Source organism: Notamacropus eugenii, chromosome 1, assembly GCF_028372415.1.
Source record: "Notamacropus eugenii isolate mMacEug1 chromosome 1, mMacEug1.pri_v2, whole genome shotgun sequence".
NCBI classification, from domain to species: Eukaryota; Metazoa; Chordata; class Mammalia; order Diprotodontia; family Macropodidae; genus Notamacropus; species Notamacropus eugenii.
In genome coordinates, this window is record NC_092872.1 from 520,524,030 (window position 1) to 520,546,441 (window position 22,412).

At 41.7% G+C, this 22,412-nt stretch overlaps 1 protein-coding gene across 2 annotated transcripts in view; it reads right to left on the reverse strand.

The window, feature by feature from the left end:
- Window positions 1-21,647, reverse strand: part of JPH2 (junctophilin 2) — a 60,185-nt gene extending 38,538 nt beyond the window's left edge. Inside the window, exon 1 of one of the 2 annotated variants that reach the window (XM_072633662.1) lies at window positions 20,645-21,647. In XM_072633662.1, the coding sequence (XP_072489763.1) occupies window positions 20,645-21,023 (379 nt within the window). In that variant the 5' untranslated portion in view covers window positions 21,024-21,647. The remainder of the gene's footprint in view (window positions 1-20,644) is intronic. The other variant, XM_072633661.1, reaches the window with a different exon arrangement.
- Between the last annotated feature and the right edge of the window lie 765 nt (window positions 21,648-22,412).

A 22,412-nucleotide genomic window follows, 5' to 3' on the forward strand; every position in this document is an offset into this window, starting at 1 on the left:
ACTGCTCTCTCCTAGCTCACCAGTGATGGAATCCTAATAAAGCTGCCCCTCAGCCCCAATATTCTAACTTCCTTAAGGGCCTCCCTGAATAGCAGGCATGCCCTGATTTAACCATACTATAGGCCCCCAGACTCAATCACAGGCCCCTACTAGTCATTCTCCCCCCTCCACTCAATATCTTAACTTCCTCATATATGTCTCATTGCTCACCAGAACAACAGGTGTGCCCATGAACTCATATTCCCCATAGAAACAGCAGGTGTGTTCATGTGATGGGATCCCAGTCCCTGCCTCTAGCTAACCACTGCTCCCAGACCCATTCCTCATATTTCCCACAGAAACAGCAGGTATGTCCACACATTCAACTACAACAACATGCATCTAATCTAAGACAGGACCATAATACTCAGCCAATCAGAAAGCAGCACCACCAGGATGCCTGAGCAGGATGTAGACCCCAAAACAATAGAAGGGATTTTCCCTAAGTAAGTACCTGCACAGTAACAGTAAAGAACTGATCTAGAGTAAACTAATGACATAGAGAGGCTTATTATAATATCATTATTATGTATTAATGCCCCCCAATAGGTTTTTCTGTATGCATGCACAGTTCCACCCAGGCTGGGACCCCTTCCCCATTACCTAATCCCTTAACAAACTCCCTCCTGCTTTTTTCATATTCATAATTTCTGTTGTGCAATAAGCAACATTACACTATAAATTTGCCTGTGTTGTCTTACTCAGTTTCTGGTTCCTCTTGGAACTCAACCCATTGGAGGAGTCATTCCCAATAAGTGCCTATACTTGGATTTCCCTCACTGAAATCAAAATCAACTGCAAGTCATGTCATTATTTCCCTGATGTCATATGTCCTCTTCAAAAACGAAGGACAAACCCAACAACCCAATAAATGCCTGTACTTGGATTAGAGGTGATCTGTCTCTGAATTCTTTGAGATGGTCCCCGCCACAATACACCATGAAACCACAAGAACCAGTATCTTTTGATGGCTAAATCCATTTTTTTGAAAGTCCTCATCTTTCTTGACCTCTCTGAGGCATTTGATACTGTTGTTCTCCCCATCTTTGTATGTATTCTCTTTTCCCTTGGCTTTCTAGACATGGCCTTGTCACGATCCTATGTTGGATCTATCCTTCTTGGTCTCCTTCACAGAATGATCATTAGTCACTGTATCCCAGTGACCCATGATGGTCACTCTGTGGGGGTATATCCCAGGATGTTGTTCCTAGCCCTCTCTTCACCTGTCTCAGGCCCACGGTCTCCCTGGACCCTATCACCCTAACCCTCATGGTCCTGCCAAGTACCTACTCTTAGCCTTACATTTGTTGTGCTCCCCCATCACAATTAAGTTCCTCGAGATTGGGAATGGCCTTTCTGTTTTTATTGCATTTGTATTCCTAATGCCCAGCACAGTGCCTGGCACATTAGAAGGGCTTAATAGATGTTTTCTGACTGACTGACTTTAACCATCTTCCATGCAGCTTCCAAGGTGATGCTTGTAAAGCACAGGCCTGATCACATCGTTCCTCTCATCAAGAATCTTCAGTGGCTCCCTATTGCCATAAGGATGAACTAGAATTCTTCTACTTGGCATTTTAAAGCCCATCATAGCCTGGTCCTTGACTATTTCCCCCCAGGAATTATATATTATTCATTCTTAAATACACTCTATGAACAGGCCAGCCAGTGGATTACTTGCCATCATCCATATATGACCTTCTATGTGCTCTCATCATACCTCTGCACAAGCCATCCCCCACACCTCCTCCAGTTCTTGAAACTCAGAGTCTCCTTCAAGGTTCAGTTCAAGCAATACTTCCTTTAAGAGACTTTTCCTGATTCTCCAGAGGTTAGTGCCTGCCCCCAACCACCATAACTTTCTTTCTTATATAGCCTATATTTATTTATCCATTCACATACTGCAACTTCTGTGGGATATAATTATGCGCCTTGAAGGCAGCAACTGTCTCACCCTTTTTTATTTTTGTTTTTCTTCTTTTGGGAGGGGAGCAGACTTGTGGATTTGTTTGTTGGGTTTTTTTTCTCCTCAGTGTTGGGAGCTCCTGATAAGGAACTTCCTCTGTCAAAGCAAATCATCTCCTTCTCGGCAACCTATAGTCTTAGAGTGCTGCCTGGGCCGGTGAGAGGTTAATTGACTTACTCAGGGTCTCACAGATGGTATCTGTCAGACTCAGGTCTTCCAGACTCCAAAATCAGCTTTTGATAGATCAATCAATTGATCAATCAAGGAAGCTATGCTGCCCCTGAACAGATATTCTTACTTTTATATATGTATTCTCAGCAGGTAGTACAGTTCCTAGGACATAGGACAAATTTAACAAATACTCCCTGAATGAGCAAAGATAAAGTATACGGGGTATAAGAGGGGAGACAATAAAAAGGAATCACTGTTAGGGATGGAGTAGTGGACGTGGAGCAAGAAGACAGGTTTAAATCCAGCTTCTGCCCTTTACTAACTGATTGGCCATGGGCAAGTCCTGGACTATGTACATTATTCCTGAAATTCCTGTCTTCCTATACTGTACCTCACAGAGCTATTGGAGGGATTAATCAAATGAATATTAAAGTGCTTTGTGTACTTCAAAGTTTTATAGAAATGTCACTTATTGTTACTTTTAATATCATTAGTAAGAAAAGTAAAACGGTAATATCAAAATTTAAAAGTTAGTAAAAGTAAATAATTAGTAATGCTACTACTACTACTACTACCACCACCACCATGATGAATAGGAGCCTTGGGATTGTTGGTGGAAGAGAGATATCTCTGGAGGTCTCCTGCCTTCCAGCAGAGACCTCTGCCCCATAAACAGAGCCTACACTTGTAGCAGAGCTGTCCTGCCCTGTTCTCTCTGTAAACTAATTTTAGAGGTGCTGTAGCCACTAAGAAGCTGAGGAGGGGGATCCAGGGACCTGGTTGGCTTGAGTCTTGCCTAGGGGCAGAAACAGGTAACAGAATCTGGGGGTGTTGATTTCTAGATCACAAACGCAAAAGCCTCCCTGGCCAGCAGCTAGCAGACCTATCACTACCACAGCTCAGCCCAGACCCAGAGCCCATGTCTCATACTCACATGCCTCACATGCCTGGGCTGGGGATGACTTAGTAGCCAGGGGGAAGAAACTATCGTCTCCTTTCAGAGTTAACCTGAAACCCCTCTTGTAGCCTCAACATTCTCATTTGTTAAGGAATCACAACATATCATCGCTAGAGGAAACGATAAGATTAGAACTGGAAAATAACTCAGGAATCTTCCGATGGCCCAGTGGATGGAGTACTGGGTTTGGAGTCACGAAGACCTGAGTTCAAATTTGACACTAACTAGCTGTGGGACCCTGGGTAAGTCACTTAACCTCTATTTGCTTCAGTTTCCTAAACTGTAAAAGGGAGATAATAACAGCACCTACCTCACAGGGCTTTTGTGAGAATCAAATGAGACATTTGTAAAGTTCCTGACACACAGGGCCTGACATGTAGGAGGTGTTTATTTCCATTACTACTCCAATCCTCTCATTCTCAGAGGAAGACACAGAACCAGAGTGAAGGGGAAATGACTTCATCAGGTTCTCATAGCAAGTTCATGGCAAAGCTGGGACATGGGATGTTAGAATCACAAGGGACTTGAAGAAAGTCTGACCTAACTAATCTGACCATCTTCTCCCCACCTCTATTTCAGCCCCTGCCCCCATCCTCAACCCCACTTTACCAAGGAGGAAATGAAAACTTGATGGGAAATTACTTCTCCAAGGTCATTCAAAGTGAGTGGCAGAGCTAGAGTCTTAAATTTCCTCATTCTCCATCAGCTCTTTCTACTATGCTACTAAGTGATTTCATTTTTTGGAACAGCTTCAGTTTTAAAATAGTAATAATGATAATAATGTCCGTTGTTCCTTTCTCCTTAAACTTCCATATCTAATCCAATTCTCTCAGGAAAACCTCCATTTTCCCATCAGCCATTCTTCCTCCATCAACTTTAATGTATTCTCTTTAAAGTTCAGCTAAAGCAACAGTGACAACATTTATATTCCCCAAAGTCAACCAGGACAGACCAAATTCCACTGGTCCTATTCCTTCCTATCTCCCCTGCTCTTTCTAGTCCCTCTTTCATCTTGGGTCCTTGTCTCTACAGATCACTTTCCCCACCGCCACAACATCCCTTCTAGGTTGTTTCTCAGTCATGTTCAACTCTTTGTGACCCCATTTTGGAGTTTTCTTGGCAAAGATTCTAGGGTTTTCCATTTCCTTCTCTAGCTCATTTTAAGATGAGGGATTGAGGCAAACAAGGTGAAGTGATTTGCCCAAGGTCACACAGCTAGTAAGTGTCTGAGGCCAGATTTGAACTCAGGAAGATGAGTCTTCCTGATTCCAAGCCCACTGTGCCACCTAGCTGCTCCTCGATATATCAGAGTTCCTGGCAATAACCAGTAAGTCTGGGAACAAGAATATGGGGTCCCTTTTCTCCTCGGTGGACACTGACCTAGCCACGGTTTATCATGGTGGCTCAAGAGGACTATTTTGCTGAGCACCAACTATTACCAGGCCAAAAGTTCAGTTCACCTACAAACCTACCTGAGGCCCCAGCCTGACTTGGAGGCAGTTTCATAGAAAGGAAGAGAGAAAGAAAAATGGAATGAAAGAATAACACAGATAAATGGAAACAGAGGGAGAAAGGATAACAAAGGGTAGAAAAAAGAGACGGAGAAAAGGATTTGGTGATTATTCTCATGATAAATGAAATCCACTCTATGAAGTGCAGGTATATTACATTTGACGCGAAATGGACTAGCGGGGTTCCTTTAGGTCTGAGAGAAGGCACAGTTGCAATGGGAGAGTAGCTTCTGCCAACTGAGCAAGAAACAGCCAAGTTATATTAGGAAATTTGCTGGTCACCAGCTGGGAGGCTTTGGGGCTGGCAGAACCTGGAACAATAACAGGGAGAGAACCAGGCATGAGGGTCAAAACCTGTCACACTTGGTGTGACATCTCTCTGAGATGTGACTGAAGGAAACTAGGCTTGTGCAGTGGTAGTGTGGGCAGTACAAAAACAATCTGGCTGTGGGATTGGCCCTGGGTCCAAGATCAAGCTCTGTCATTTATTAGCGATAGGTGCCAGACACCTCTCTCAGAGTCCTGGTTTCCTCCTTCTCCTCCTCATAATAATAACAGTAAGCATTAATAAAGCACCTGCTATGTGCCGAGTACTAAGCACTTTATCATTATTATCTCATTTGATCCTCATAACAACCCTGTGAAGTAGGTACTATTATTATCCCTACTTTTTTTTGGTTTGGACATTTTCAGTTGTGTCTGACTCTCTGTGACCCCATTTGGGTTACAGAGACAGATTCTGAAGTGGTTTGCCATTTCCTTCTCCAGCTCATTTTACAGATAAGGAAACTGAAGTAAACAGGGTTAAGTGACTTGCCCAGGGTCACCTAGCTAGTAAGTGTCTGAGGTTAGATTTGAACTCAGGAAGATGAGTTTTCTTGACTCTAGTCCTGGCACTCTATCTACTGTGCCATTCAGCTGTGCTTATCTCCATTTTACAGTTGAGGAAATTGAGGCAAACAGAGGTTAAGTGACTTGCCCAACATCAAAAAACTAGTAAGTATCTGAAGCTGTAATTAAACCCAGGTCTTCCTGACTCCAGGTCCTCTAACTGCTGTGCCACCTAGCTGCCACCATCCTCATCATCATCATAACTAGCATTTTTTATGGACAGCTGGGTGGTACAGTGGATAAATCATTGGGCTTGGAATCAGGAAGACAAGTTCCCTAGTCTATAAAATAAGCTGGAGAAGAAAATAGCAAACCACTCTAGTATTTTTGCCAAGAAAACTCCAAATGGGGTCACAAAGAGTTGGATAGAACTGAAAAATGACTGACAAGTATTTTTATGGTACTTTAAGATATAATAATAATAATAGTGTTCACATAACACTTTAAGGTTTGCAAAGCACTTTCCATACATTATCTCCTTTGGTCCTTACAACAACCCTGGAAGGCAGGAGTTCATCTGTCAAATACACATAATGCCTAAACCACCTACATCATGGGCAGGTTGTGAGGAAAGTATTTTGTTAACATCAAAGTGCTTTAGAAATATAGGCAATTGTCCAAAATGGGAATGTGACCAGGGCTGTGTTAGCAAATGTTTAGTGAGTGGCTATTGCGCAAAAAAATAAAAGTAAACATGACCCAGTTTTAAGTTTAATTTGCATTGTTAACATTTACTCCAACACTTAGTAGAGCCTAGACGATCCACAAAACAATGTCAAGCCTTGATTTGTAGCCTTTGCCTGTTTCAGGGTGTAGTGACCACACTAAACATTTAATAATTGGCTCTCAGTATGAACTGGGACCAGCACATAACTGGAACCCATCCAAGGTCACACAGCTAACCCTAGTCCTCTTCCCTAGACTCAACTGTTTAAATTGGACCAGTGTAATTTTCTCAACTACCCTCTGGGAGTTAGGATGCCCAGGTTTTTGGGGGGGAACTCCATTGATTTGAATGGATGAGGCTGTCAGCTCAATATTCAATATCTCCATTAATATGGGAAAGCTACTTACCCCCCTTCCCCAGGATTCCTTACCCTGCCATCATCTAAGAGTCAGGGTGAAAACAATCTCCACCGCGAATTTTTAAAAAGACGTTCTACCCACCTCAGTAAGAAATGCACTGACTCTTTATTCCAGGGTAGGTTGTACCAAGGATTATAAGAAAAGAAATAAGTGAGTCTTCAGGTTCTACATCATGGGAGGTTAATAGGAGCCTTTTCCAGGAATGAGAGTCATAGAACCTTCAGAGCTGAAAGGCTCTCAGAGATCATATAGTTCAACCCATCCCTGGATAGGAATCCCTTCTATAATCCCTGACAAATGGTCATCTATCTTCTACTCAAAGATTTCCAGTTTTGGGAAACTCCTTACCTATTATTTCACTAGCAATCTATTCTATTTTTGGATAGCTCTGTTAGGAAAACTTTTGTTATATTGAACAGAAATCTCACTCCCTGTATCTCAGCATCATGGAATCTCGGAGTAGAGAGGGATTATCTACATATTATAACTTATATGCTTAAACATGAATTTATTTTTCCTGAAAATTCAATTCCACCATGATCACCCTGGTCTGTGTACTCATTTCTTCATGTTTGTATTAATGTGATAATTTCTTAGCATCCATTGGTACAGTTCTGTCCTCTGGGGTCAAAAGGAACAATCTAATTCTCTTTCCACCTGACTGTATTCTTCAATGGATTCGTGCCTTTGTTGCTATGGGTGTTTCTTCCATGCAAATGCTTGGGAAAGAGCCCACATATTCTGTACTTATCAAGAAGAGGAACAAGAGGTCTGAGCCCCATAATACTCTGCCCTGTTTGGGCAAGAAGAAAGCTTTGCCCACTTGAGATAGGACAAGATTTTTTAAGGACCCCTCTAACATCATAAGAATCCTCTGATGTTCTGTGTTCCTGGGGCATTCTCAGATCTAACTTTCTTTGTTTTGTGAAGGTCATTCCATTATAATCACTCTTCTATACATCAGAAACCAAACCTGGGCTCTGAGAAGGTGCTCAGTTTTTTTCCTGTAAAACATCACCTGCAAGGCAACAGGTACTATCTGCCACAGATCCCATTGCAAGAATTCAAATGAGTCCCCAGAAGTTTTACAGTATGACACAGTGACAAAAACACAGGACTGGATTTCCAGGGAACTGAATTCTAGTCTTAGCTTTGCCCACCCCACCACTTGCTGTGTGACTTTGGGTGAACCATATTCCCTCTGTGTTTTCTATTACCTCCTCTGTAAAGTTGGGGGATTGAACTATAAGGTCTCTTAAAGTTCCTTTCAATTTTTAACATTTTATGTGATGGCACATTGTAATGGAAAGAGTCAGGAGACACAGGTTCAAATCCTGGCTCAAACATTTACTAACAGTATTACTATGGAAAAATGGCAACATTTCTGAGCCTGTATTTTTATACCTGCAAAACAGAGAATATAACATACAAGGATGTTGTGAAGAAAGCATGCTGCAAAGCTTAGAGTATTGTAGAAATAGGAGTTAAGGAGTTACTCTCATCATCACCATTACCATCATTATTAGAGAAAAAAAGACCTTGTCACCTCAGCTAGGAATGTCCTTCCAATGATAGAACTGGATTTGGGGAGCACAAACTTCAACTTCTCTGGGTAGAAAAATTGTCTGAAGTCACATTTTTGGGCTCTCTGATGGTCAGAGTCAAGGTGGAAGGAAAAGAACCAGAAGAGATTTAAATGAAGAAGTGATACCAGGTGGGCAACTTAATGAAGTCATTTTCATATTTCCAATAAAGCATTATCTTGGAGGGGAGAAGTTGATAAGCTGGAGCCTAGACAAAGGACAGTGACCAGAATGTAGAGGGAATCTGGAACCTGTCATAAAAGGATCACTGGAAGGAACTAGAGTTGTTCAACCTAAGGAGACAAGACTTTGAGGAAATAAGATTGATTGTCTTCAAATATCTAAAGATCAGTCAAGTATAAGAAAGATTTGATTTGTTCTCTACAGTTCCAGAGTACAGAACTAAAACCCTTGGAAGTTATAGAAAGATAATTCTATAAAAAGAAAGAAGTTTTTGCAACTACAGCTGCCAAACAAAAGAAAGGGAATGCCTTGGTGGGCAGTGAGTTGCCCATCACTGGAGGTATTCAAGAGGAGGGAAGATGAGCACTTACTTACCTGTCCAGCAGAGATTCATGTTTTCAGTAGAAGTAGGGTTAGATGATGTGAGGTCCTTCCTAGCTCTAACCTATGATCCTGCATTTGGTCGTTTCTTTTTTTTTTTTTTTATCAAGTTCATTAGACTGACTGGTAAATCAGAGACATTCCATACATGAAATTTACCTGGATTTCAGCAAAGCTTTTACATTTTTTTTCATACTATCCATGTAGAGAAAATGGAAAGATGTGGTCCAGATAACAGTATAGTGACTTTAAAACTGGTTAAGTGACCAAACCTAAAGTTATTAATGGATTTTTATATTGGATCTCTTTTGTTTTCATATTACCTTCATTTCCAGATATATTTTTCCCCTACCCAGAGAACTATCCCTTGTAACAAAGAATATTAAAAAAAGAAAAAGAGGGAAGTAGAAACAGTTCAGGAAAACTAGCTAAACCTAACAGTATAATGTGATATTCTACACCAAGTTCCCCACCTGTGCAAAGAAAGGAGAGGGATAACGAACTGGTGATGATGTCACCTTAGGGTGAGGTTTCTAAGGGAGTGATCCAGAGATCTGCCCTTGGCCCTTTTCTGTTCAACATTTTTATCAATGATTTGAATGAAAGTATTAATGTTGTATTTATTGAATTTGTAGATGACATAAGATTAAGAGTGATAGTTAACATATTGAGTGACAGAATGAGGATCCAAAAATACCTCAACATGTTAGAATAAGACGAATCTAATAAAATAAAATACAATGGAGATCAATGTAAAGTCTTACCCTTGGGTGCAAACAATCAACTCTGTAAGTACAGGATGAGGAAAACATGGTCAGATGATGGCTTGTGTAAAAAAGGTTTGGGAGAAGGGGAAGTAATATTTGGTATTTGTGGAGAGCAACCTCAATAGGATTCAACAATGTAACCTGACAACCCCAAAATGTAATGATATATTAGGCCTTACTAAAAGAGGGAGCATCCTGAACAAGAGAGGCGATAGTCCCTGATGTTCTCTGTTCTTGTCAAGCCACATCTACCTAGTTGGGGGTACCACATTTTAAGAAAGACATTATTAGATATTGGATTAGATACTGGAAAAGGCTCCCAGGACTAGAGACTACAATATATTAAGGTTAATTAAAAGAACTAGGGCTACTCAGTGTAGAGAAGAGTGACGGGGAAGGAGACATGAAGGCTATCTCCAGGTATTTGAAGGGCCATCACATGAAGAAGGGAATTAGATTCTTTCTTCTTGGCTGTAGAGTGCAGTACTTGAGGCAAAGGCTCGAAGCTGCAGACATTTTTCTGGTGTCGCATAAGGTGACGCTTCTTGGTAATTAGAGCTGTCCAAAAGTAGAAATGGGCTACCTCAGGAAGTAGAGAGTTTCCTCTCACTAGAGATGATGAAGTAGAGGCTGGATCACTTGCTAGGAAATCAAAGGATCTCAGAATTTGAAGTGATCTTACAGGCCATCTTGTCCAATACATACTTGAACAAGAATCTCCCCCTATAATATGCCCCAAAAGTGGCCACCCAGCTACCATCTGAAGAACTCAATGACAAGGAACTCACTGCTTTTCAAGGCAACCTACTCTATTCTGGATAGCTCTAATTGGTCATTAGAGCCAAAATCTCAAAAGCCCAAATCTCTCTCTACCAGTTTCACCCACTGTTCCTAGTTAAACCCTCTGGGGTCAAGCAGGACAAGCTTAATTTATTTTCCATATGGATAGACTTGAAGACAACTATCATGTCTCAGCTTCCTCAGTTACTTCAACAAATCCTTATATGGCAGGAACTTAGGGCCTTATTGCCCTCCTCAGGACATTCTCTAATTTATCAGTGTTCTTTCTAAAATGTGACTCTTAGAACAGATTACAATATGATAGGTTTGGTCTGACAATAGTACTATCACATTCCTAGCCTAGCACACTACAGCAGGGTGGACCCTTATCATGATAAAGGATAGACAAGATAGTTTTTGAGATACATTTCAACTAAGATTCTCTGACATTAAAATGGAAGTGCATATGACAAAGAAATGGGCAATTTGGCCAGAATTCTGGTGAGCCTGGGGTAGGACTGGATGCTCTGGAGTTCATATCAGGGCATCTGGAGTTCACACTGCAGGCAGACACAGTCTCATGGCTAGGACATGGTCTGGCTTATGTCAGGAGCAAAGCTAAGTGATAAGAGTCAACGGATGGTCCTTTTATGGCTAAAGATGGGAAATCATCCAAGAAACTCTCCCTAACATGACCTCTATCCCTAATTAGCATAGAACATTAGACACCAGACTCCAAAGGGTTAAAAGAAAAATTCACATTCATTAACACATTCACAATAGGGCTATTAATCTATATTTTTTAGATGAAGAAATGAAGGAAGTGACTTTCCCAAGAGCACTCAGTGAATTAGTGACAGAGCTCGAACTCAAGTTCAGTTTGGCTTCTAATCTAGCTGGTCTTTCTACACTGCTCTGTGAGGAATGTTCAAGCAGGCAGAAAGTTTCTGTTGCTCTCTACAAATCTGGGATCATAGTCTTTCATTTCCCATCTAAAACCACCTGTGCTGAAAGTCAACACTCTCTGGCTTGAAGAGACTACTGCATGCTACCCAAAGCAACAAGGCTGATTTGGACTATTTTTACACTCTGGGTAGAAAGGATTGGGTTGCATATTATGGTGAGGAGAACTCCGACCCTGGGACCTCATGGCTCCAATACTCCTTGGCTTTCAGACAATCTTTAATTAATTACCCATCATAGCTAACAGAAGTATTTGAGAATGAGATTGACGTCTTCCCTGTCCCCTCCCCCAAACAGTGCTGACAGCTTTCAAGACAGTAGCTGACATGACCTGGTACAAACTAAATTCCCAGTAGTATTCTTCCCTTGATACCACCCTGACTCCCTGAAGGTCTCATGGGCTGAGAGACCATGGTGGGTTGGTATGGCAGAAGACCAAAACACAATGGATTTGAAATCAGAGAAATTGTGTTACAATTCCTAATTATTTTTAAGCATGTCAGTCTCTCTAGGTCTCAATTTTCCCATTTGCAAAATAAGGGTATTGGACCAGATAATCCCTAAGGTCCTTGCCAATTCTAAATCTTCTAAGTTTAGAAATATATCCTGAACCCTGACTTGGCTCTTCTCCAGGGTTAAAGACACACTTCCCCTCTAGTCCCATCTACTTTAGGAGCAGATAAAAAAGTCACTCTCCTTGGCAGAACCTCATAAGTAAATTAAGGAAATGGTTTGCCTGTGGGAAATATGGTTTGAGAGTTTGACAGTAAGGCAGAAAGATGTGAGGGAAAGAGCCCTGAGCTTGAAGAAAATCTGAGTTTCTTGACAAAGATATCAAAAAACACAGTGTTAGAAATGCTAGAGGAAGGCCAGTACATGCACGAGCACATGCTGGGAGGTAGAATTTTCAATTGGTCCAAGCAACCTGGAAATTAATTTGCAAAGAGTCATTAAACTACTTAGACTCTTTGACCAAGTTATTCCACAATTAGGCATATACACCCAGGAGGTTAAAGTGAGAAAGAGATATCCTAGATATAACAAAATATTCACAGCAACACTTTTAAGGTAGCCAAAAACAAAAACAAAAACAAAGGAAATGGAAATGGGTGCCCATCGCCTGGGAAATGACTAAACAAATTGCAGCATATGAATGTGATGGAATATTATTGTGACATAAAAAACAACAAATATGAGGAATTCAGAAAAGCACAGATTTGTATGAAGTGATGCAGAGTGGGGAAAAAAAGCAGATTCAAGAGAGTGATATACACAATGACTATAAGAATGCAAATTATAACAATAGCAGAAATTGATGAATTGTAATGAACAGTCTTGGTTCTGGAGAACGGATAAGGAAACACACCTTCATCCTTTCAGAAGAAAGTTGGGTGGTGGCGGTGGTGTTACATATTTGAAAGTATATATATGTATATATATATATATATGTATATATAGGTATATACATATACATATATTACACACATATGCATACACAGAGATATATACATACAAATATATTTCATACGTGCAGTGTATATGTGTATGCTTTTTATACATGTGTATATATATGTACATATATATACACATGTATATGTGTGTATCCTTTATACACATATACACAGATTGTAGCTTCAACAGCTACAATCATTGTGTCTGTTAGCTTTGTCGAAATTTTTTCTTTGTTATTCGGCCAGATTCTATGGTGGGAAGAGGGTTAAGCTGAAATATCTGTGGCATAAAAACAAAAGCAAATAACAGTAAAACTGAAAAAAACAAAGACACACCTGGATTCAAGTTCTAGTTCTGTCACTGATTCTCTATACATCCTTAGACAAATCATTTCTCTTCCCTGGGCCCCAGTTTCCTCACCATAAAATAAAAGGATAATACTTGTACCAATCTCACTAGGTTGTAAGGATCAAATGAGATAATATTTTAAAAGTGCTTTCTAACTGTGTAGTCCTATAGAAATGTTGCCTATATTTATAAAGCCCCCTTTACCATGAAACCTAAAATTTGCTTCCCTTTTATGATCTAAATATTAAGAATCAATTTACTATTTTTGGGGTGGGATGAGAGGGTAAAGAGGGAGGTGTGACTTCACTTTCCTCAGTCTTAGTTTTCTCATCTGTACAATGGGAATGTTCACTTACTCAACATTAAGAACTTACTATATCCAAGACTCTGACCAGTGCTGATTCCTATGCAAGTTATTACTTAACTCTTCTGAGACTTAATTTCATCATCTGAAAAATGAAGGGGTTGAACGAGGTGATCTCTCACTGCTCCCATTAAAATCCCATTCTGACAATCTAGTATGGCCTCATGATCCTTGCCCCAACATTCTACAGGTTGAAATGAGATGGTATGAAAGTACTCTGAAAAGTTAATACTCTTGACTTCTAACTTCTATGGAACAGATAGGAAAGACTTTCTGAGCCAGAATGATTCTACCTGTGAGCTCAGCCAATTTCTGGACACCTTTGATTGAAATAGAAGCGAGTTTTCTTTGATAACCCCCACCAAACTCCCAGCAACAAATGATCTCTCCCTTTTTAAATGCCACTTTATTTGGACTTCTCTCATACAATTATAGGGCAACCAGCTGGCACAGTGGATAGAGGGCTGGGTTCTAATCAGGCCTGAAACATTTATTGGCTGTGTAACCCTTGGCAAATCACCATACTCTGTTTGCCTCAGTTTCCTCATCTGTCAAAGGAACTGGAGAAGGAAATGGCAAACCATTACAATATCTTTGTCAAGGAAACCCCAAATGGGGTCATGGAGAAGTCAGACAGGACTGAGAGGACTGAACAAACATGCATTTATAAACTGGATTATGATGGTCTATGTATTTGAAAATGTGATTTGAGGCAGTTAGGTGGTACAGTGAATAGGGTGCTGGACCTGGAGTGTGCAAGACCTGAATTCAAATTCCATCTCACACACTAGCTGGGTGTCCCTGGGCAAGTCATTCAACCTCTTTTGTCCTCAATTTCCTTATTTGGAAAATGAGGATAATGAGGTTCCTTACAACTCTAAGATGCTGTGAATGAGATCTAGATCTGAGGAAGGCAAAAGGCTGAATTGTATCTGAGAGCACTAAACTATTTCTCAGTGATCCCAAATTTCTTTCTCAAAAAAACTGCAGTTTTGTAAAACCAATAGTCTTCCAGTGATAACATATAACTATAAATCATGCAACAAATACCACAATTTCTAGAATATCAGAATTACAGTTTGCCCAAAGGGCAATGGAAAGCTGTATAAGTAGACATAAATAGGCAGTATACTAACAACCAAAACTTGTGAATAGTGGACAGAAAAGATAGATTATCAGTTACAAGACCAGAAAAGGAACTGGGTTAGTCATACAGAGTGAGAGACATTCTGTGTGCTCCACTGGTACCCAAGGAGTGTTAAGAGACCTAAAAGGAGGCTTCCCCAATCCTAGGTGAAAATTCCATGGAGGACTCATGGGGCAACATGGATAGAGTCACACAGAATGAAAAGGCATGGGAGGTTTGCAATTTGCACTGGATCAATGAGGTGACAGATGCATTGATAGGATTCATTCCTTTTGTATTAAGCATGGCTCTTAGTGAATCACATAAACCTCCTTGGGCCCATTGTTCTAGCCTTTCCAGATATTTTTAGATCCTAACTCTATCATCCAGTGCCTTACAACTTTAAAATACAATACCCACCCCTTTCCCCACCCTGAGAAAGGTGAAATTCAGAGTGTCTACAGAAGGAGGGGGCAATAAAATGGAGGTAAAGGGGGAAGGATGTAGACAGTAGGGAAGATGATGGAAAAGATCATTTTCTATATTGTCCACCATTCCCTTTCCCTGAATATCCTGTCCTTCATTGACACTGGTGATACTTTTCTCCCTTAGCTCTCCTTCTACCTAACTGTTTTTCCTTAGTCTTTTTTGTGAGGTCCATTTTTAAGTGTGAGTGTCCTCCCAATGTCCTGTCCTGGGCTTTGTCTTTTCCCACCACATACTCTCCCTTTGATGATCTCATTAGTTTCCATAGGTTCAATCATCCAATCTACAGAGATGACTCCCAAATCTATCTATAATTTTGTGACTGTAAGAAGCCAATCCTAATCTCTCTCCTGGACATTAGTTCCATATGCACTTGACAAATTAAATTCCATCTCCTTCCCTTCCCTTCTCTCCTCTATCTCAGATGCATCTCAAATTCAACATGTCCAAAGCCAGAATTCTGGCTTCTCCTTCCACATCCACTTAGTTGACAAATTGTGGTTTTGACCATCTTTCCCTTTTCTTCACTCACATCACCTCACCAGAACTGCTGTCATAGCTTCCTAACTGATCTCTCACCTGCCAGTGTCTTCTCTCTCAATCCCTATTCCACGTAGTTGCCAAAATGAACTTCCTTAAGGCAAAAATTGGACCATGTCATTTGCTTATTAATGATGTCCTATTATTTCTAGTATGAATCAATTAACAAGTATTTGCTAAGTAACAAGCACTGTGCTAGGTACCAAAGAAGCAGTTCCTGCCCTCAAGAAGTGTATATTCTATCTGAGATCACATGGGCATATATCAGTGTATATATGTATATATATTTTTATATACACATATATATTAAATATAAATTTCAGGAAATCAAGAAAAGCTTCACAAAGGTGGAGCCTGAGCTGAGTTTTGGAGGAAACAAGGAGTTTCTATGAAATATAAACTCTTCATTTTGCTACTTAAGGACTCTCTAATTTGGCTTCCACCTACATCCCATCCTCATGCTTTGTTGTATTGGTTCAGTCATTTCTCAGTTGTGTCTGACTCTTTGTGACCCTATTTGGGATTTTCTTGGCAAAGATATTGGAGTGATTTGCCATTTCCTTCTCCAGCTCATTTTATAGATGAGGAAATTGAAGCAAACAGGGTTACGTGACTTGCCCAGGGTCATACAGCCAGTAAATATCTGAGGCCAGATTGGACTTGGGGTTATGAGTCTTCCTGATTCCAGGCCCAGCGCTCTATTCATTGCATCTCCTAACCTGCTCATAACTCTACATTCCAGTCAAGTTGGATTACTGGCTTTCCCCCTAAATCAATATTCCTCCTCCATGCATTCTCACAATTCAGAAACACAGAATCAAAGAATCTGGGAGTTTAAAGAGCCTTCAGCAGCCACTAACTCATATTCAAAAGTTACCCCACTATAACATACCTGACAAGTGAATGCCCATTCTCCGCTTGAAGACCTCTAAGGAGGGGGAACCCACCACCTCTAGAAGCTGACCATTCCATGTTGGAAGCTAAATGGAGCGCTATATAGAATGCTGGGCCTGGAGTCAGGATGATCTGAGTTCAAATCTAGCATCAGACCTTCACTAGCTGTGTGACCCTGAGCAGGTCACTTAACCTCTATCTACTTCAGTTGTCTCAACCTCAAATGGGGATAATAATAGCACCTACTTTCCATGATAGTTGTAAGGATCAGATGAAATAATATTTGTAAAGTGCTTCACATGGTACTTCGCACACAGTAGGTGCTTAATAAATGCTTGCTCCCTTCCCTTCCTCCCATCCTGTTGTTAGGCATTTTTTTCTTGACATCCTAAATTTGCCTCTCTGCAACTTCTACCTATTATTTCTGGTTCTACCTTCATCAGCCAAACAGCAAATCTACTCCTTCTCTCACAAGGTAGCCCCTCAAATACTAGAAGACAGCTGTCCCCCCTAAGTCTTTTCTCCACACTAAAGATGTCCAGTCCCTTTGACTGATCCTCATATATTATGGACTCAAGGACTTCACCATCCCAGTTTGCTCTTTTTCAAATATTGTCCTGTTTTCCAATGTCCCTAAGCCAGGGTGCTTAGAACTAAACATAACCCTCCAAATGAGGTATGAAGACAGCAGAGTACAGAGGAACTATATTCTCCCAAAGCCTAAGTTTGTAGTAGCTTTTGTAGGTGCCAAATCAAACTGATTCATATTGAACATGAAGTCCACTAAGAGCCCTGGAATTTTTTTGAAACCACTGTTGTCTATCCTTGCTTCCCCTACCTTATACTTGTGAAGGCTTTGGCTTGAGTTTTTTGATGTGGGGTTTGGGAGGGTTTTTTTTTGTTTTGTTTTGGGATTTTTTTTACAAGACTTTACATTTGTCCCTATTCAATTGATCTTTCTAGATCAACCCCAATTCTCTAGCCTGTCAAGATCCTTGTGGATTCTTTTGTTTCTTGATTTCTTCATTTACTGTTAGCTTTCTCTCCCTCGACATCCCTCTAAAGAGATGCAATCTATGCCTTTATCCAAGTCACCAATAAAAATGTTAAATCTCATAGAGCCAAACACAGATCCCTAAGGTACTACACTTGTGACTTCTTGGCTTTGGTGAAGTTGAACCATGAACAACTATTCCTTCAGTCTGGCCATCCAGCTAGCTCCAAATCTATCTGACTATATTAATGCCTAATCGAATCTTCTCCACAAGAAGAGTTTGAAATAGTTTATTGAAAGCTTTGATAAGATCTTGGTAAACTATATCCATAGCTTTCCTCTTATCTACTAATTTGGTAAATCTATCGAAAAAAGTAAGTGGGTTTAATCAGGTATTACTTGTTCTTTTCTTGTGTTTTTCTTTCTTTTGAGGCAATTGAGGTTAGTGACTTGCCTAGGGTCACACAGCTAGTGTCTAAGGCCAGATTTGAACTAGGTCCTCCTGACTCCAGGGCTGGTGCTCTATCCATCGTGTACCTAGGTGCCCCAGGTATGACCTATTCTTGATGAAGAACCAGTTCCTTTTCTAGATGTTCAGCAGTCATCCTCTTTAATTAGCCATTGTAAGATTTTCCCAGGAATCAAAATCAAGCCTATATAACTATAGCTTGCAGACTTCTCTTTCCCTCTTTCCCCCCCACTCCCATTCTTCCTTTTTCCCTCCCCTATCTTCTCCTCCCCCCTCATTCCCTCTTCCCCCATTTCTTCTCTCCCATCCTCTCTCCCCCTTCCACCTCCTTCTCTCTCCCCATCCTCCCTCATCTCTGCCTCTTTCTTTGAGGCTCAATTCAGGTGCTGTCTTCTCTTTGAAGCCTTCCCTGATCCCCTCCAATCATTCTTGCCTTTTCTCTCATCATATTCCCTCCTAAACGTGTTCTGCCTCCAGACACCCACTACCTTGTACAACCGTGGAAAGATCGGGTCACCTCTCGAGTCTCACATCTCTAATTGTAAAATGGGGATAATACCCGTACCACCTACCTAACATGGTTGTTGAGCATAAATTTTTTTTAAAAAAATTATTTGTTCTCCACACTGTAAAACACTATGTGTATATCAACCATTATAATTTGTATATTGTATTCCTCAACAGAATTTAAATGTCAGGAAAATAGACACTATTATTTTATCTTCATAATCCCAGTGGTTTGCACATAGTAAGTGCTATTACTATGTGACTTTGGTCAAACTATTTTCCTTCCTCTGGACCTCAGTTTTCCCATCTGTAAAATTAGGGAGTTAGACTAAAATATCTCTAACATTCCTTTGAGATGACATCCTGTGTTTTAAAGCTCCTTCCAACTCTGACACTCCATGGTTAGATCTCCTATAAGGTATGCTGGGTTCCACAAGAACCTCTGAAATACCATGAGAGTGGCAGCACCTAACTGAAGAGCTGATTTTCAAGTATGGGTCCCGCCCGCCCGGGCACCAATCAGCAGCTTTTTTTAGGCTTGCTATATATGGCCACAGCAGGAAGGAATGCTGCCCTAACCAGCTGGTAACAAGCCTTGGGATCAGAGTTTTCCCTCAGTTCTGTGTGCACCTACAGGATCTCACAGGGCAACATTCTGGACCACTGTTCAAATATATGGATACCTACAGAAGGAAAGGCAACAATCATGTATTAAGAAATGACTGGGTGGCCCAACCCATAGGCCTAGTCACTGAGAAAGCAGGGTGGCATTTTCTGAACTCTCAGATAGTTAGCGAGAAAGCTTGTATTTTTCTACATAAGGGAGAACAAAAGAAGCACCAGACTTGGAAACCCTGGATTCCAGCCCTGGCTCCATCGTTACTTGAACTGGTGACTACGGGCAAGTCACACTTTCTCTCTGAGATGTTTCCTTACCTCTAAAATGGAGATTGACCATTTGCCTCACAAGGTTATTGTAAAGATCAAAGAAGGGTGGATGTGAATGTACTTTGTAAAGCATACATGACTGACTGACTAAACTGTAAAGTGTGTATCACTTGGGAGTCATGAAAACATCAGTCTTATCTGCCCAAACAGACTGAGGAGACTGACTTAAATATCTCTTTATCCCTTATAGTGTTGAGTACAGGGAAAGACACAATAGAAGTTCAATAAAGATGAATTAGTAGTAGAAATAAGATGATTCCCAAAGCAGATGGATCTAACTTTATACATATCACATAGTACTTTAAGCCAAGATGATACCATTAGCATACAGCCTGCTCTCTCCTTGGTAAAGGAAAAGAGTAACATGTAGTGGCTGGAAATCTCTTGTTGAATGGCCACTTCTCAATAGACATATCCTGAACTTATCAAACTTTCCAGACACCTAGGCTCATTATTAGTCTCTCACTACATAATACCCCTGAGTCAATGAAGTGCCCCACACTTCCATACTCATACAATATGTGGGAACAAACACAGAGTATACACACCAATTGGCAAGTCTGCCTCCTCCCCGAAAATGCAAGTCCATATTTAGTAACAAGCCTACATGCATACTCGGTCACATTATTGAGTCGACTTCTGATTATCTAGAGGAACATTTTCATGCTAGCCTGGCTCCCTCCCCATGCCTTCTTCAACACTCATGGAAAGCAGAAGGCAGAGAGTCCATCACTGTGGCTCCTAGAGTGCAAACTATTTTAAATGTTAGCCTACAGAAAGCAAGTCTGGTACCAAAAAATATATGAGCATTCTAAAGCCAAATAGAAACATTTTAAAATTTCTCATGATTTTGAATCATCCATACCACTTCCTCTTTCTACTAGAGTAAATTATCATATCATCAGAGCTAGAGAAGGGACTTGAGGAACCACCTGGTCCAATCCCCTCAACTGAGGAACAAAATTAGGACACAAAAAGAGGAAGTGATTTGCCCAAAGAGATGCAGTTAGTGGTAGAGTTAAACTGGAATCCAAGTCTCTGGATTCCTGCCCATTTCTCTTGATCACACTCTACCACCTATAAGGGCGATTAATGTATGCTTTATGCAAAGCATACGTGGGCAAGCTGGCTCAGTTGGACACACTCCAAAACATCTCTTTGTCTTCCAGGTCAAATATTCTCTATTCCCCCTTCCCTTCCCTTCTGTATTTTCTCTACTGCCACAAGTCCGACATACCTCCATCAGCATAGGTCTCAGTGCCATAGCCATCCTGAAGTCCATTATTCCAGGTGCCCTCATACTTGGCACCACTGCTCGAGCTCTGCCGGGTCCCATAGCGCCCCTTGAAGCCATGAGTCCACTCACCCTTGTAGAGCCAGTGCCCCTTGGTCTCTATCCCCAGGCCATGCCTCTTGCCTTGGCACCAGTAACCCTCATAGGTGTTGCCACTGGGCCAGGTGTAGATGCCCACCACTTCAAAGCCAAAGTTCCAGGAACCAGAATACTCGCCCTGGCCTTTGGGTCCTGTGCAGAGCCCATGTCCGTGGGCCTTGCCATCTTGCCAGCCCCCGCAGTAAGCACCACCATCGTCAAAGTCAAAGCGGCCTCCACTCATCTCATCGTAGCCCCCAGCTTCCTCTCCACCCTCCAGCTCGAGCCTGGGGGGGAGCCCTAGGGCTCCACCCCCCAGCCCCTTTCTAGTCCCGGCTCAAGGCTGTACCTTCACACTTAGGAAGAGGCTCCAATGGGGTATGAACATGATCCTGCCAGGGGTCTGAAGGACTGGAGAACCAAGGTGGTAGGTAGTGTGTGTCTGTCTGTAAATGACAGACAAGTGCGTCCCCAACCCTCACCCAAAAACCAGTCTGAGGGAGCAGAGGAACTGTTGCTGCTAAGACAAACAGACAGGAAAGATTTCAAATCCCCAAAAGTATCCCTTTACTCCAGAGGTAGTTCTAGGGAGTTCTGAAAAAGTTGCATGGTCCCTTTAAGAAACCTCACTGGGGAGGTTACTGGGGAAAGAAAGGATGGGGGAGATGATTCTCCAACCAGTTCCAGTAAAGGGGAAATCCCCCTCTGAGCGCCCCGGGCTGTACTGAGTTCCCCAAGGCAATGCTATCACTCCAAATACTCAGCGGGCTCCTTTCACAGTTCTAGTGGGTGTGTGGGGTCTGCCTGTCTCTCTCCAGTAGCCCCCGCCCCCTTCTCCTGATCCTGCCCTCCTCCTCTGGTGGAAAGGTCAGTGCTACCCTAACAAGGCCTTCAGATCCGAAGAGCTGTTCCCAAAATAACCCTATAGCCCAACCTCCCTGGGCCCCTCGAATGAGGTAGGTAAAAGTCCCTCCTTCCCCTGAAGTTAGCTTGGGGGGTGAGGGGGAGGGCAGAGGGCAGGGAGGCTAAGTGGGGAAAGGAGGGGAGGGAATGGGAAGGCATGTGTTTAAAATCAGGAGCCAGAGCTTCAGACCAGGGAGTGGCTGGAAGGGGAGGAGAGGGTGGGGATGGGTGTCTGTCTTGGCAGTTTTTTGCCTTGTCTTCCCCCTGACATATATCTAGCATACCTCTGGGTCTGGGGTTGGGGAGGTGGGGAGTATAAAGCAGTTTCATAAAAAGAGACAGAAGAAAAAGGCAGAATACTTAAATCAAAGAAAACTTTGAAGTGATCACAGCCTTGGGGCTCTCATTCAGACCCTGCTCCCATCACCTCTGCAATCTACTCACTCCCTAAAACAGGACCTCCTTGCCAAACTCTGAGCAATCGTTACAGGAACCCACTGGCATAAAGTACAAATCTTCCTTTAAAAGGCATGGGGAATTTTTTTTTTCATTCTGTTTGCTTTTGGAAGAAAGTACTAGGAAGAGGCTGGGTTCTAGGCACAGTCTAGATAACATACAAGAAATCTGACCCATTTCCACTTGCCTCCTCTTCACCCCCTGCCCTCCTCAAACCCAACACATACTTCAGGAACCCTGGAGAACACTGAACAACAGGGCCTCAAGCAGATGG